This window comes from Saccoglossus kowalevskii, chromosome 14 (genome assembly GCF_978046115.1).
Source record: "Saccoglossus kowalevskii chromosome 14, keSacKowa6.1, whole genome shotgun sequence".
NCBI classification, from domain to species: Eukaryota; Metazoa; Hemichordata; class Enteropneusta; family Harrimaniidae; genus Saccoglossus; species Saccoglossus kowalevskii.
Genome location: NC_140654.1, coordinates 28,024,710 through 28,041,452, shown reverse-complemented (window position 1 = coordinate 28,041,452; position 16,743 = coordinate 28,024,710). Strand labels below are relative to the sequence as shown.

The 16,743-nt window shown below is 34.9% G+C and overlaps 1 protein-coding gene across 1 annotated transcript; it reads left to right on the top strand.

The window, feature by feature from the left end:
• The first annotated feature begins 4,941 nt into the window (after positions 1-4,941).
• On the top strand, positions 4,942-16,541 carry LOC102803211 (phosphatidylserine synthase 1-like). Its single transcript, XM_078014068.2, has 13 exons — positions 4,942-5,221; positions 6,158-6,249; positions 6,998-7,042; positions 7,195-7,313; positions 7,537-7,695; positions 10,872-11,023; positions 11,242-11,301; positions 12,163-12,244; positions 12,822-12,934; positions 13,204-13,269; positions 13,858-13,957; positions 14,114-14,176; positions 14,321-16,541. The coding sequence occupies exons 1-13, from the start codon at positions 5,055-5,057 to the stop codon at positions 14,537-14,539; spliced, it is 1,437 nt and encodes a 478-aa protein (XP_077870194.1). The 5' UTR covers positions 4,942-5,054; the 3' UTR covers positions 14,540-16,541.
• The last annotated feature ends 202 nt before the right edge of the window (positions 16,542-16,743 follow it).

Here is a 16,743-nt window from a genome sequence, read left to right as displayed (position 1 = left end):
AATCTCCTTACACCGCTTGCTATGTAAGGCTTGGTAATGTTTAGTTATGCACGTATTGGTGTTATCGAAATATGGTGTGGTAGTGTTGCTACATTTGCCGGCACATAAATATCAAAATGGTTGTCCATATTAGGGATGTGTATGGCGAACGCTATATGTTGCGATGGTTTATGTGAGATATGATCTAAAATACTGGTTGACATGGCAACAGATGTTAATGTTGATGGTTGCAGTGCACCCACAAATCGTATGTGGATTAAATGGTAACTTGTTTTAAATTCTCGACATTTTGTAGTCCAATATACCATTCTCCGTTCACGCTTAGTAATGTGATATATACATTTGATAGTGATCACTGAAGTAAGGATATCTGAACTATACATTCCTGTCTGAAAGATCGACATTGAACCATAAGAAAGAAATTCATGTTCGAAATCAGGCGTTCGATTTGTGTTTTTTACCAACTACACAAGAACATAACTTATTGTAGAATGTGGAAATACATTGAGGAGTTGTGCATTGAAATTGTTGTTGGATACAATGAATCAAAAATGAATAAAAAAAATATGTTTCGCGTTTACCCAGAATCGCATCGTACAATGTGGTGTTACTCACGACTATCGGTATCAATCTTCCCTTGCAATATTATAATATTCAGAACATTGAAGGCCGGAACTGAGCATATTTTATGAATGGTATATGCTTAATATATACATACATATACCATATATATTACAAACTATATACTATACGCAGTTGATGTATCATATCCATGTACATTACCTGTAGCCGTACGTCACATTTTAACATTTATATTTAGAATGTCAGTTTCCACGACTGATAGTAAAGTCATAATAAAACCACCTACATTTACATAGAAATATCCTCTAATATAAATCTCGGGATGAATTTGCTAGGTTTTTGTTACACGTAGTCCCATTCAGTTGTGCTGGATTTCCTGACTGTAAAATGTTGAACGTTCCCCAATCAACACCAACCAGTGGCGTCACTGCATTTTCCACCATCCCTCGGTGTTCATGATATATATCACACATCAATGCAGTGTGTGGCAAATGATGAAAGATATTACTAGTTCTACTTCTACTAAAACTATGACTTGTACTTGACATTTAAATAAATATTTCAATAGTTAGTTTTACCATACTGATGACGATTATACAGTGCTATATGTATCTTGGTTCGAGTCGACTTCGTGGGTGGCCCGAGTACGAACCACAACGTCATGGCATGGGTGACTGACAGATCTCACTCTAAACAAGTCAATGTTGTTGCTGACTACGTTTTTCTGACCAGGACCGAACCTGCTGCTGTGGAGCGTCGGTCGAAGAGCCAGTGAAAACAGCACAAACTCAACTTTGAAAAAATCCTGAGCAATCAAATTTATATATGTTGTACATGTAGGGATAATCTCGTTACCCTGTTTAGTGAAGTCTCAACAACTATCCCAAAGTACATTTTTCTGACAGTTTTGGGCCTTTGTTTTCACCGTATGGTTGCCAGGCGGTGAAAATACCCGGATGTAACAGAGACTGATTCAGCGCGTTCAGGTCGAATGGTTCTAACCCAATCTCTCATGTAGAGTTGAGATGCTGAATTGTTCGAGTTGCGCACATCGAGTTACGAATACATTGAGTTACAGAAATGACCCATATTTTTGAAACCACTCCCACTTTTGTGAATCCACGCCCAAATTGTAACTCGATGTGCAATTAACAGTTAACCAAACTTCCAGTTACCGGCAACATGTATTTTTGTTTTGTTTAACTTTCAAATTTTGTAACTTTAACAGTTATTGGAACTTCGAGTTAGTAACACGAAATTTAATTTGAGCGTGATTTCTGTAACTCGATGTTTTCGTAACTCGATGATCGTTACTCGATGTGCGTAACACGAACAATTCAGCATCTCTGTAGAGTTCTATTTCTATTCACGGGGGGGGGGAGTTGCATGACACGATTGGCTGAATAAATATTCACGAGCAATTAAAACTCGTCTTTTCAGTAAAACTGGGCCAAAATGCTTTCCTATAGCCAACTTGGTAGTTGTAAATTTACTGATTCTATCATTACGAGCTGAAAAAATAATCGAAAAACTGATGTAAAAGTGTTCTTCGAGACACGTTTCTGATCAGACTCCAGCAAACTATTGAAAGTAACCACAGGTTTTTTCTTTAACGTGATCATAGAAAGTTACGATATTCATTGAGAATGCAGATATTTCGCTTTAGTACCATTGCTCAAAATTGTTTCAATAACTCCAGCAATTTATTCTTATTTCTGGTCTAGGACTCGACTAGCTCAAATGAGCTATTTCCATGACCCACACCAGAATCCTTTGCAATGGTAAAAAAGAAAAATTAATTGTGTTATGTATATTTTCATTTTCTGGTGTAAGTAAATACAATACAATACAACTTGAAGCTAATGGCGTCAAACTGGGTGTCGGTTGAATTGTTTCCCAATAAACGGTGGGCTACGGACGACTGACTTTGAAACGTTCAATCCAGATCGAACGGCGCCCTCTCGTGCAAATCCCCCCCTCATAGCTCGACAAGTTCGATACGCGTTACTTATCATCACTGCACAAAACAGCTTTGCATAGAACTCATTTGCATATTCAAATGTGTCCCTGAAGGTAAACACAGTAATGCTTATGTCAGCCGGTTACTTTAATCAGTTTAATAATAACGTTTTACTTCCTAAATCTGAATGAATTGTTAGTTTAAATAAATTGAAACATGCATGATTTATGCTTGAAAAGAGCAGTTTTTCCAAAGCTATAAAAGCATTTGATTATATAATAAATGACTAACTTTATAAACTCATTAGAACCTTTGTGTTCTGAGCTGTTAGACACGAACAATCGAATGTTGTATCTTCTCATTTTTAGTATATCACGTACGAATTTCACTACAATAGCATTCCCCTGCGAAGCATAGTTCGCGAAAAAATGGTTCGTATTTACGTTTTCTAGGAAGTCTGACATTAAGAAATAGTCCATTTTTTGTAGTACGTTTTCAGGTGTAACAACTAGGGGAAAATGGCCGTGCGAGGCAAAAGTGGTTTTGCACAAAGCGCAAAGACCCATGGGAAGGAGATTGGTGTTTCAACCGTAAGAAACTCTGGCATAGAGAAGGTTCTAACCTTCGCGAAGAGTGGGTTAAGCATCATGGCGCACCAACCCACAAAAGGCCAGTAACTAGTAATGATTACGGCATTCTGATTGGACCATCATGTTCCTTCAGTTCTTTGTTCCATTTCCTTTGGTTACATGACATCAGCGCTTACGCTGGTGGTCATTCTATATATAAAACAGGGTTCTCCTTTTGCTCTTAAAGGTTGCGGGAACATAAAACTATTATTTTGTTACAAAAATAGCGAGTGTAGTGTATACTGCATTGAAACTATGTACTCTGCATGTCATACCATTTATATTATACTGCCACTTACGTTGATATTAAGAAATAAAGTTACCCAGTAGTCACTGGTTGACAAGACAATATGTCGGCTGAATCATTACTTTATAGCGAAATAGGAAGTCTGAAGAGGTAGACTGAATGGGCGTTACGTTATTTCAGTAATACAGACTTGTTTACGGAAAACGAAAATTGGAATTTTTTTCAAATTACTTTACTTTGCCACGTGCCTTTGGACCGGAATCTTGGCCGAGCGGAACAATAGCGAAAAAAAGAGAGGGGTGAAAACATCACTAATTCGAACCTATTCAAGAAGCGCGCGGACGAATCTCAAACGCTCTATACAACTACTAAGAAGTCAACGAAACCAACTTGAATTGAAATACTATCTAGCTGTTATATTCTGAACATGAAAACACTGTCTTCATTATTCATTTTTAATAGTGTTTTATATTTTCGGCGCAATCTGTGCCTACACAATCATTGCTGCCTACCGCCCATGCTTCGACATTGAGTCATTAAGTTATAGAGATTAATGTAAATGTCATTTATACTGGTAATTATATGGGAATAAATACGTGATTAATAGCATAACATATTAATTTAACAATTATTAAAAGTAACTGTAAGGGTTGTCTCTCTCCTGTGACAATTAGTCACCAAGATGCTTTCAAGGCGAGTAATTGCAACATTACACAGACAAAACTACAGATACAGAATTGTGTTTACAGTTGATATTTTTTTATAATTTTGAATTCGCAGGTAATAACCCGACAGTACTGGTGATATTTATCTGATTTTCAATACCTATACCTTGCTTTCAAGATCTGGCATTTAGACATTGAAATTTTCAGCAAAAGTTGTACATTTATATTGTAGAAACCAAAATGTGAAGGAAAGTGAATGTATTTCTATATTATCGAGGCGTGGAAATGTATATGCCAAGTAGAATAAATATATAACGCCACATTATTTCGTAAAAACCAGGATACATATTGGACAATAGTTTTGGGCTAAAACTTGAGTGCACGTTATATCAACTTTGTTATATCATGACATTTAAAAATACTGCGAAACGAACAAAACGTAGAAGCCCAATCTGGCAGTGTATCAGTACTGATGCTCCAGTCATTACGGTATATATAGTCTATATTTAGCTTAGTCTCTGGATTACCAACTATTAATACACACTTCGAATTTCTAAATGTAAATTATTTCATATCGGTTTCAGTTCTGTTGCGATTTCAGACAAAAACTTATTTATGATTGTGTTACCAAGAAACATATTCTTAGTGCCAGCCACGTGTCCCGATGTATGAATAATCATATTCGTGGCAGTACGTATGGGCTATTTTAATTGAAACGTATAAACTGCAAATCGCCATATTGACAGACCCTTTAACGTAGTGTAAATTAATAATACGGTTACCTACATTTAAAGACATGTTGTATATACGTCATTGTTCACTAGTCATTGCGGCATTATGCAACACATCCAGAATCATGTAATACGTACTTTGGATGCTAAGAAAATGTGTGTCAATGCGACTCGCGTTGGGCGATATTTCTATTAAACTAGGGGGCATTTTTCACCTGAGTTTGGATTTGAACGACGAAGATGGCCAGGAAGGGACAGAAGAACACGACTGCGGAAATTAGTGATCATTTTTCTCTGATAAATGAGCAGCAGGTTGATGATATCACGTTAGAGTTTTTTTATAAACCGCACACGCTTACTTTATTGTTAATCGTCGTACTCACAGCACTGTACTTCGCGTTTACAAGGTGGGTACATATTTTTTTATTTATCGTTTATAACTGATATTTATGATTCATAGAATTTCTCACGATTACGCTGCATTCCAATCCTATGTTTATAATTTCGTAAAGAAAAACACTATTGCTAAAATGATTGTAAAGGGTGTTTTATAAATGTATGCGTAAAATAAAGAATACAGTTTTGAAATAGTACCAGGCGATTTATCGAAAAATAGGATTGCAAACCAACGGATTTTCATGCGTTGGGTCAATGCTTAATCCTTGGTGGGTTGTATATTTATCACTACAGATGTATGTATGCGGTATTTAACTATTGGAAGTTTCGCCATAACAATTAGTGTATTATTACTGCATTTTGGTCACATTCATCTGATATGTCATTCAGATACAATCATAATTTTTCGTAACAACTGCGCTCTATCTGTGAAAACATGTGGAATAAATTAAGTGGAATATTGGTTACACGCGGCATTGGTATTTCCGAACTGAATACCGAAAAGCAAATGAATTGAATGAAAATATATTCTTTGGTAATAACCATATTCAATACAATCTACAACTCAGTTTATTACAGAGAATGCGCATGCTCAAACTTAACTGGAAAATATTTACCGAGCCGAGCTAAATGTACAATTTCAAGTATTTTAAACTTTGCTCTGTGATTGCCGCAGTTATGCACCGAAATTTGGAATTGCGATATGTTCTATGTATCATGTAGATGGGACCTACACATTTGGCTATCTTGAAACAATTGAAATAATATCAATTCACGTTCACGGTTTGTATAAGTTGTGGAATGGAAATGACCTGTGAAACTATGTCAAAGGTTGTTGAATTGTTATTAGAGAGTATGTGACGATACCACATAATCATATTGCATAATACAGAATGTATTGATACAAGTTTTATTTCATAGGTTTTACATTTCACATCTGTTTGCAGGGATGAAGTCACTTCGAAAGAAAATATTCGGGACGGTATTTGCTGCGCTGTGTTCTTCTTCCTCGTCTTAAGCGTTCTGACATTTCCGAATGGTAATATATGTTTGTGTGCCTTTGTATCTCTATGAAGATATCATGTCATGATTAACTTGATTAAGTTAAGCCGTGTAGTAGAAACTTTGAAAAACTAACCATGGTTGCAGGGCAAATAATTATCTTGTCGATATCTTGTTTGAATAAATTATGTAACACGCACAGATTATATTAGTTTATTGCAACTACAATAATTCTTGTATATATGTAATTGTGCAAATTTATTTATATTACTTCGATTATAATATGGATGTTAAATAAACACGTTCACGGGATTTATTGCAATATTCGTCTGCAATTCACGACATAAAATAAAAATTGTACTGTTCCATGCTGTGTGGTAAACTAACCCACTAATGAATTGTGTCCTGGCATTGCGCACATATAAACAAAAATATTTAAATATGTTCTTTCATATCCAAACATAATACATGCACAGTAACATGTACGGTGACTGACAGAGAGTGACTTACAGATAAAAACAATGGATCTTTAAGACTCCCCAATTTGTTATACTGGGTTGTCGAATCCAACGCGTTCCCTGATTTGATATATTGTATAAAAGAATATAAGCGTGTACACTACTAGTATGATATTCGTTGGTCGTTTGTGTGTAGTTGCCAATGTGCACTAGTATCATGAAAACGTAATTTGCCTAAATGTGTACATATAAAAAACTCCTGTAATATGAAGCACGTGGGATATTTTATGTTCATATCTATATACAGTATTTTCTGTTTTTATTTAGGACCATTTACGAGACCTCATCCTGCTTTATGGCGCATCGTGTTTGGTAAGACTGCTTGACAAGTACTAGTATACAACATATTTAAAAAAAAGTAATCAATAATAATTTAATACTACATTTGTTTCTCAGTCAGCAATTCTAACTGTCCTTAGACAGTATATTTTGTTAAATTTAAATTACTATTATTTGGTTCCTAGGTATTGGTGTACTTTACTTGCTTTCATTGGTATTCATTCTTTTCCAAAGTCTTAGCGATGTGAAGTATGTGATACACTGGCTTTACCCAGAACTCAGGGGTAGTGAACCTGATTCAAAGGTGAGTGACCTCGTCTATTCAAATAGATACCCATATCACATCCGACATTAATAATTTTATTTTTCAGAAATGATTTATCAAAAACACGTTGTGGTGTCACACGTACATTTGCAGTATGTAGAAGTACACATTTTGGAAAATCTCAGTGAGACTATCCACTTTACTACATATGCATCTTACACGGACTATGTATAATCACATTCCTTTATATTTTATTTCGTAGGAATATGCTGTCAATTGTTCACAAATTACCATGGAAAAAATATGGAGTCATTTCGATGTGTTTCTCTTTTCCCACTTTTTTTGCTGGATACTGAAAACAATGGTTGTGAGGCATTATGGGATATGTTGGACAATGAGTATTACCTGGGAGATCACAGAGGTGTGTCATTCGATTCATTCTTTCTCATAGTCCAGTGGATAAGCTATCAACTGTTCAAATAGTGACGACATTTGGCACATATATGAAGTTCAATGTGCTCACCAAAGTTGGGTTTGAAAAAAAAAACATTTCGGAGCAAATTAAAAATGACACAAAATAAACAAATCTGATAGAGGTCTACTAAACATACATACCAAGTACCAAAATAATTGAACTGCTAAAGAATATCGATAATAGTAATTTTTAACAAAATCTACTAAACTATTCATTGAAATAATAAAATTAAACAAAGTAATATCAAGTTAATGGGTTATATATATTTTTAATAGCATCGATATATACATTTTAAAAAAGTAAAAAAAGATCAGTTTTGCTCAAAAAAAGGTCCGTGGTTTGGCCGCCATCTTGGTTTCCCGGCAAAATGGCAAACATTTTGAGCATTTGTTTTTTATCAGTGCTTTACTGAATCGGCTTAAAATTGTGTAGGTTTTTCATTTACTTTATATTATCTGTATGATAATATAAACAGTAGGTAGATTAGTTATAGTATATCCACAATTTAAGGACTGAGGTTACATTTACCAAACATCTAAAAAATGTTATCACATGCTAGTAACTGTCATGAATTTGTTTGCGCGTATCTGTTGATCGACTTATTTAGCTGATTACTAGCGAATGGCTGTGTTATGTTTGTCATCGTTTAGGCTCATGCGAGGTCCTGGACGGAACTCGACTCAGTGATTTGGAATTAATTACGATATAACCGTCGCTATCCGGACTACTATTTCTGACAGTTGGTATTTGCAGTTAGTAATATAGTGAACGATTAATCAAAAGATATGACGTGTCCAGTACTTAGTTTGATTGGCTGTGTGCAAGTTGAATGACTGAAGGTTACGCCTTAGAGTCTTTTTCTGCTTTGTAATTGGTTAAAGTTTTGAAAGTCTTGGCGAGTACACCAGAAAAGACGCAGTCTAGGGGCAGTCTTGGGTCAGCCTTGCGATAGTCTTGGGGACTTTTCCCCAGGGCGCTGTGTCTTATAGAGGACTCGACTGACCGACTAAAGACGAGAGTTGATACGTATTTCGTTGTGTGCGTCTATTTGACTGTAAAGTTTAAGGATGTAGTAGAGGTTATTGCTATTGCAATTGCATAGCACATTTCTAAAGTAACACATTCTTTGAATCCCATCAAGTTGTATATTTTTAGAAAGCTTATTTTTCAAATAATATGAAATAAATATCCCAACAACAAAAAATGGTACCGTGTAATCACGTGATCACTGCACAAATAGAGAGGTGTTATTTTTGAAGAAACCGAAATAAGGCCACAGAAATGATGTTCGCGCAATTCAGAGATACTATAGAAGGATTGAATTTAATATCTACTTGTCTACTGTTGCGTGACCTAGAATTTTACCTCATAATGATTTTTAAAAACATCGTCAACATTGTTTTGAAATATGGTTCCCTGTTTCATAGTTCACATAGGTGAGAGTTGTGTCGTATTTTCTAAAGTCAAAGTGGTAGACAAACTATCTTTGCCAGATTTCATTAGCAGCTACCAGAGAATACCTATGGCAACAATCACCATCGTGGAGCAGCTGGGAGTCGAGATCAACTCTCTAGACTAACCCCCAAATACTGATGTTTACTTAAGCGTAAAAAATCACAAAAAATATAAAACACACTGTATCTCAGATTTATTCAAAATGTATTAGCCTCCTAAACCATCTCTACAATTGTTTTTTCTAGTTAAATGCATGCTTCATATATTTGTATGAGAGAATATGGAAAAAAGTAAATTTTATATGTTCAAAGAAAAAAACCTCTACTACATCCTTAAGTGACTTTCCCGATACCGTATCTCAAGCAGACGTGTATAGAGACAGAGACGAGATTTCCCCATGACACGGGTTGAAGAACCTCAGAGAGAGGAATCCCCCCGTGATATAACCCGTAATGCTGCTTGCAACTTTACTACAAGTAACACGGGCGAAATGACCGCTTGTCGTAGTCACCAATGGTGGTTACAGTGAGTGAAAAGTAATGATATTATGATTGTTTACCTAATACGCAGTGCGTGATGTTTAAAAAGAGTACAGCGCTGTTTTTGTTGATATAAGAACCAATGTTCGTACTGTAAATGTACCTAAAGTGTCCGTATACATCCGTAAGGTTGTTTCACTCTCACAGAGTTTTCTTAAAAACGACTGATTTATTAAACTCTATTGATAGTACTTATTCATGAAGCAATGAAGATTATTATTTCGACATCATAATCGTAAGGTTCGCACGAATCTATGAATTAATGCTCGGCACAACGCTAACAGCAGCCATGATGAATTGAAGTTTCCATGTAAAATAAACACGCTTGGAAACAGGTCCGTGATTGGTCCGTAAAATCCGCTGAACAGTGTTTTCGTTGAAAGAGATTAATATAGATCAGATGTAGGTATGGCGTCAAAATTACAAAATGTTAAAACAACGTAAAAACAATAAAATACTGTTAATTCAAACATAATAAATAAATAAATAAATAAATAAATAAATAAATAAATAAATAAATAAATAAATAAATAAATAAATAAATAAATAAATAAATAAATAAATAAATAAATAAATAAATAAATAAATAAATAAATAAATAAATTCGTGCGCTACATCAGATTTTAAAAAGATTGAAATGCATGGGGAGAATATCGTTCTGGCAAACCTGTGAGTGTAGACCTCGGATCTCTCTTGATGAGTGACATCAGTGACGTGGGGATTACTTGTATTAATCATATACGGGTATGTGAGGCTCCGACTTTTTGGTTAATTTCACGGTTCAGGAGACTATATTACTCCAAAACCCACCCACCCACCCCTACTATAGTCTAGTATAAATATAATTTGATACGAAAATAAGCAGTGAATACATAATATACGGTCAATTGAACATAACAGAGGCACATATACACTAGTTTAAAATGAACCTTTAATTGCCACATGTCACACATTATATCAACAGAGCAAAAATAAAACCCGTTTGATTTTTGGAAATTGCAAAAAGAACCCTTGTCCGGTATAGAATAATATTGTGCTATTATAAACATCGGGGGAAAACAATTAGAATATTATTACTTTAAATTCACTGTAACCATCATCATTGGTGACTACAATATTGTTTTACAGGTCGCCTTTATACATCTTCTTCCAAATTTTGCTGAATGTTGGTGGGACCAGTTGATTTTAGACATACTAATATGCAATGGCCTGGGAATATGGATAGGAATGGTCATCTGTAAAAAACTTGAAATGAGGTCATTCAAATGGGAAAGTATAAGGTAAGTCAAGAAATCGTTCTAGTTCGTTTAGGGGTACCTTTTAAGCAATTAAACTTCTCATTTTTTTATATTATGACAAAACAAAAATAATACTGAAATTTAAAGTTTACATAAAGTATAACTGCCCTGACATCACAAATTTGTGAGAAAATATATACGTTACCTATATCAACAAATGTCGGTCTTTTCTAAATATTTTAATATATTTCTATTTTCAGAAATATCCCATCAACCTCAGGAAAAATACGACGGGCCGTTCTTCAGTTCACGCCAGCCAGGTATGTAAATATTGTTGCATTGTGGGGTCGCTTTCCATCCCATATAATTCATTGTATAATCTATTAATTGTGTGGGGTGAAGCTCACCCAAGGCCAGAAAGCTTGGCCAACTGTAAATTGTGTTCGTTCATCTTATGTTTTTAAAACCGCTCTATCATTGTAACTTGTGGAAAAAAACATTCCTATAATGTTTTGTTAATAATAAAATTAAACATTCACATTCTATACTTATGAATGGGCTTGCGTAACCGTTTAAAACAAATAGTAGGTCAAAATTTCCTCTGTCAAGGCATAGAGCTATGGATTCTGAATATTATTGATGAGATATACCGCTTTACTTTCATGATAAATAGTGTAATCAAATACTGTTCTGTTATTCTAATAGAGCATGCGCGTCACTTACTGTCCGACTATGTCATCAACTTTTAGGCTCGTTCAAAATTGATTTATTACCGTTACAAACCAATAGCCCAAACAAATTTAACATTTCCATAATTTTAGTGAAAATTGCATGAATGGCTGCAAACGAGACTATATGGCTACTCCGATAAATAGTCCGCATATGCTTCACATGAATTCTCGTTGTGCCCGCTGAGATCTCGTTTTGCCCGCCGAGACCCCGTTGTGCCCGCTGAGATCTCGTTGTGTCCGCTGATATCTCGTTGTGCCTGCTGAGATCTCATTGTGTTCGTTGAGATCTCGTTGTGTCCGCTGAGATCTCGTTGTGTCCGCTGAGATCTCGTTGTTTTCACTGAGATCTCATTGTGTCCACTGAAATCTCGTTGTGTGATACTGAGATCTGTAATTAATTTTTTATCTAACACTGTTAGTAATGTTTACTATGTTTTTATATCTTTACAGTTGGACCCATGTGAGGTGGTTAGACCCAACTTCGTCATATATGCGTGTTATTGCTGTGTACATTATGCTCGTTTTATGGCAGGTTAGACTTCAATATTTTCTTTTTATATTCACTCGTATAATACCCGTAGACATCGTTTCTGTAAAGTTCAATAATTGTTTACTTACATAAAAAAAAACTTTTCAGATATCTTCAATCACTATTATTATGACATGAACAAATACAGATTACGTACTAGCTAAATCATAGTTACAGAATATGATATTTACCGATACATGTGATGTAACCATCATTTAACTAATATATTCAACGGAGAATTCGATCAATCATATTGTAAGGGTTGATATTCGTAGCTTAATTAGTAGTTTTACAATTCTAATCCCCGGATTGTTTTTTCCAGGACAAATTTGCTTTCACATGATCGAAATAGAGAAAACACATTTTTCCCTTCACTATTTAAAAATGCTACATTTTTCGAACACCAACAATTTCTAGAACGGCGAATTGTATTAATGGATGGTTTTTACTGAAAGACCCAAGTAGAAGTTGTTTGTGAAGGAACGCAACATGAAGTTTACTATGGTACATACATACATAAATGTGTGATCTATACAGGTTATTTGTGTTTCTTATTTATGGATGTATGTTTTCATTATAGGTGAATGGATTGAACACTTTTTTCTTGAAGCATATACTATTAATTCCAACCAGTCACTCAATAAATATTTATCGGGTGGTTTTAATATCTATAATTGGAGCGCCATCTATCAGGTATGGTGCAAACAAAGAAGTATGTGTTCCATGTGAAAGGAAAAATTCAATTATATTGATGCACGGCCAGAACAACACAGTGTTCAAGATCCGAATTCCGAAATCTACATATGTTTATAATGTAACTATAAATGCAACTACCCAAAACACTACTGACATAAACATGTGTTTTCAATACAACAAACCCCAAACATTTAGGCTATAAAAAGCCTCCTATATGCAATGTTACTTAATAAATAATTCAATTGGCGTTTTCTATATATCTACAGGCAATACTATTGTTATGTTACTGATCCAATGTGTAAACGACTGGGAACCCAGTGTTGGGTACTTTGGTAAGTTGCATATCAAGCATATGTTACTTCTTACAGTTACTTCTGTTGTTGACAGTTAAATGTTGTTTTCACTGTGAGTGGATTTCATTATTATTTAGGCTTTTTACGTAAAAGATTTCCTGTATTGGTGATCTTAAAAATTCTTATAATCTAATTTCCAAATCAAAAATATAAGTGCCCATAATGTGCAACTTATAATTAATGTGCAACTAAATATGATGGATTTAGGAAAACTGTGCATTATATTTAATTCTAAATAAAGGGACCGAGTTATGAGAAATGATGTTTGCCTTTGATTGAGTTGAGATTACACGAAGTACACTAGTTGCTATGGGGTGTAGTTCCATCGACCACATTCAATGTTGAGTTTATGGACCGATGTTCGAATTCCGGACATGGCTATTCTGTGGAATGGTTTATCGATACATGACAAATAAGACTGTGGTATATATTCCTGTTTAACTTATTACGCCGGCCTGTATATTGAAAACAATAGTTTAATTACAAATGTTAACTAAGTGGATACATATAATATAAAATATCTACTACACACTTTTACGAACTGAATTATTTTGTACATAAATACAGTGCTATTGTGATGACGGAGACTTTAATATCCATGAAACTGGGCATGGAAGTGTTTGCACAAACCATATTGACAAACGTCATACTTTGGTTAGTTGTTCAGGTAAGTTTTATTTCATTTTTAGTTTAGGTACTCACTTACTTACAGCACTGCAAAAAAGACCATCGCTCTAAACATATGGGTATATTGAATAATTATCAGGGACTATATCAATTAACGGATATTAATTATTAAATGTTCATTTTATTTATATCGTAGATGTTGATTAGTAGCTTGTGTGTGTATTTAATGGTGGTATTCGCAAGACGTTCGCAGCATAAGGTATATATATTTAAACGTTGACAGTCTTAGTAGAATACTGTCGTATTTCTGTAAACACACTGGCATAACTGTACCCGTGTATATGTCCATTCTAGTTATTCGTTAATGCATTTTGTAATTGTCACAATTTTCTGTATTACGTAGGAATCTCGCCAGAATGATGCCAACATGTCGACACAGTACTGGCCAATCAGTGAAAGCAGCCAATATTCCAAAGTTATGGATGAACAATCCAACAACCTAGCAGTACACCAAAATAATGATTTATCCTTTATCTACCAAGAACGGCGAAACGGGCATATGAAAACTGGCCGTGTGAAAATCAAAAAACGGGCGAAATCTCAGAAGTCAGGGGGTAACTAGCATTGGGAAAATGCGTGCGGTTCTGACTGATCATTAATGTGAATTTACAACAAATTTGTCCACTGAATTCTCGTTGTGTCCGCTTAGATCTCGTGCCGATGAGATTTTGTTTTGTCCGCTAAAATCTCGTTGTGTCCGCTGAGATCTCGTTGTGTCCACTGAATTCTCGTTGTGTCAGCTGAGATCTCCTTGAGTCCGCTGAGATCTCGTTGTGTCCGCTGAGATCTCATCTGTTCTAAATGTCAGAGATGCATCTGTACAGTAGATGCAACGAAGGAAGTTAATGGAACACACTTTCGGGGACAAAAATCACGTGGCTCTCTATCTCAACGACATCTCATCGGCAATTTGCGTCTCAGGTCTGTTACTGTAGATCGTTCAACTTTGACATATAGATCTATGGACGCATTTTAATATGTTAAATAGTAGTAAATTACAATATACCAAAATGTTACCAACTATAAACTATAAACCTGGACAATGCACATTAGTTGACACATTTTACTGTCTGAGGGTAACAAGCTTAAGATTTGACTTCAACTAATGCTTAGAAAATATAGAATTGTTAATTGATTAGGGTGTGAAATGTACCGCGTATGACCATATAAAATGACGTAATACCATATCCAATAACACGAGGTTTCCATCATCCATGTGAGTACAATGGGCTGGGGCAGTATACGCCACATAACTGAGCATTACACGAAATGGAACATACAAACGTGTTCAATAATATTATATATGTACAGTTCGGTTCTCACCGCCAAATGAAATTTATAATGCATGTCTATTCCTGCTCTTTAATTTGACAATGGTTTAGCTGCCTTCAAACTCAATGACCAGACTATTTCGATCAGAAATAAATGATTGAATTAATTAAGATGTATCATCAAATTCTCTCTTTATTTGTGATTTCCCGACATGCCTTGTGACCCCTGAAGGTTACACATCCTGGTACTTCCCAAAACGTTCACATCTAAATTGCCGTTGCCTAAAATTGTTACATGTGCTGCAAAAATACATGTTTGTCAAAATAAATCCCAGATACAACGCCCTCGACGATGAGTACAGATATGAGTTTTCAGCCGTCTAATGGGGGCGCCCGTCATTTTAAATCCCCGCAGTGCCGATCGACTAGACTGGCCCAGTCGTGTAAATTTTATAGACATTTATATTATCTTATGAAACAATAAAATTTCCACTGCTGGACCAGTCTAGTCAATTGGCAAGCATCTGTCGTTATTTTAAAAGACTGTGAATGAAAAAAAAATACTAGTATATACCAACTTGTCATCGCTTATTATAGTGACAATAAATACTGCGTGCACTCAGCAATTTGCTTTTGAAGTATACGACTAACAACGGTTTCACAAACTACAAAATGTATATATTCATAATTAATCTAGTTTTATAACAAAATAATTATCTCGTATACAAACAAGGATCGGACATAATTCAATATTATTGTAAAATGCATTTACATACAAAACAATTGCTTACAACATTGTAATCAGGACTCAGCATGTTATGTCTTATACTGGCGTATGTGTGTAACTTGTATCCCAAGTGATGTACGTGAGGAATGTAGGTCAGGCCCGTAGCCAGGTCTTTTGAATAGGGGGTTCGAAAACAACAATTATATATTTGATGTGAAATGTGTGAATTTTATAATATTCAAAAAGTGTTTTTGAGCTCTGTTACAGACATTTTTATATTATCGATTCTAAATTCAATTGGTTTACTTTGCGTTACATTGGTAAGATATTTCACATAACATCTTTGGACTATTTTATCATTTTAGAGAAGGGGTCCTGAGCCATTCCCCACCTACAGACAAAAATATTCACACCATTGATCCACTACGGCAAAATGTTGTACCTATCTTAGCATTATTGTCTAAGTATTTTAAGGTAGAAGGCTACTTACGAGTTTTTCTCTCTTCGCAGATGTTAGCGCACATAAAAGTGACACGATTTCATGTCGAAATCTGTCTACAATTATTCATATTAGTATTAGTCAATTTTGTATTATGTAATTCTATTTCTGTACAGGGCCTCAGCCTATTGTACAAAATGTAATGGGTAGAAAAGTGCATAGCACGTTTTAAACACAATACAACATCCATGTAAACATATGGTACTAAGTTAAGCTGAATTCATATTTATCTCGTCGCTTGAAAACTTTTAAAGAATATAGAGCTATTT

Coding starts and splice junctions, on each gene's coding strand:
- LOC102803211 (XM_078014068.2), top strand. CDS start 5,055: ATGGCCAGGAAGGGACAGAAGAACACGACTGCGGAAATTAGTGATCAT. Junction 7,314..7,536: donor GTAGTGAACCTGATTCAAAG/GTGAGTGACCTC, acceptor TTTATTTCGTAG/GAATATGCTGTCAATTGTTC. Junction 13,958..14,113: donor TACTTTGGTTAGTTGTTCAG/GTAAGTTTTATT, acceptor TTTATATCGTAG/ATGTTGATTAGTAGCTTGTG.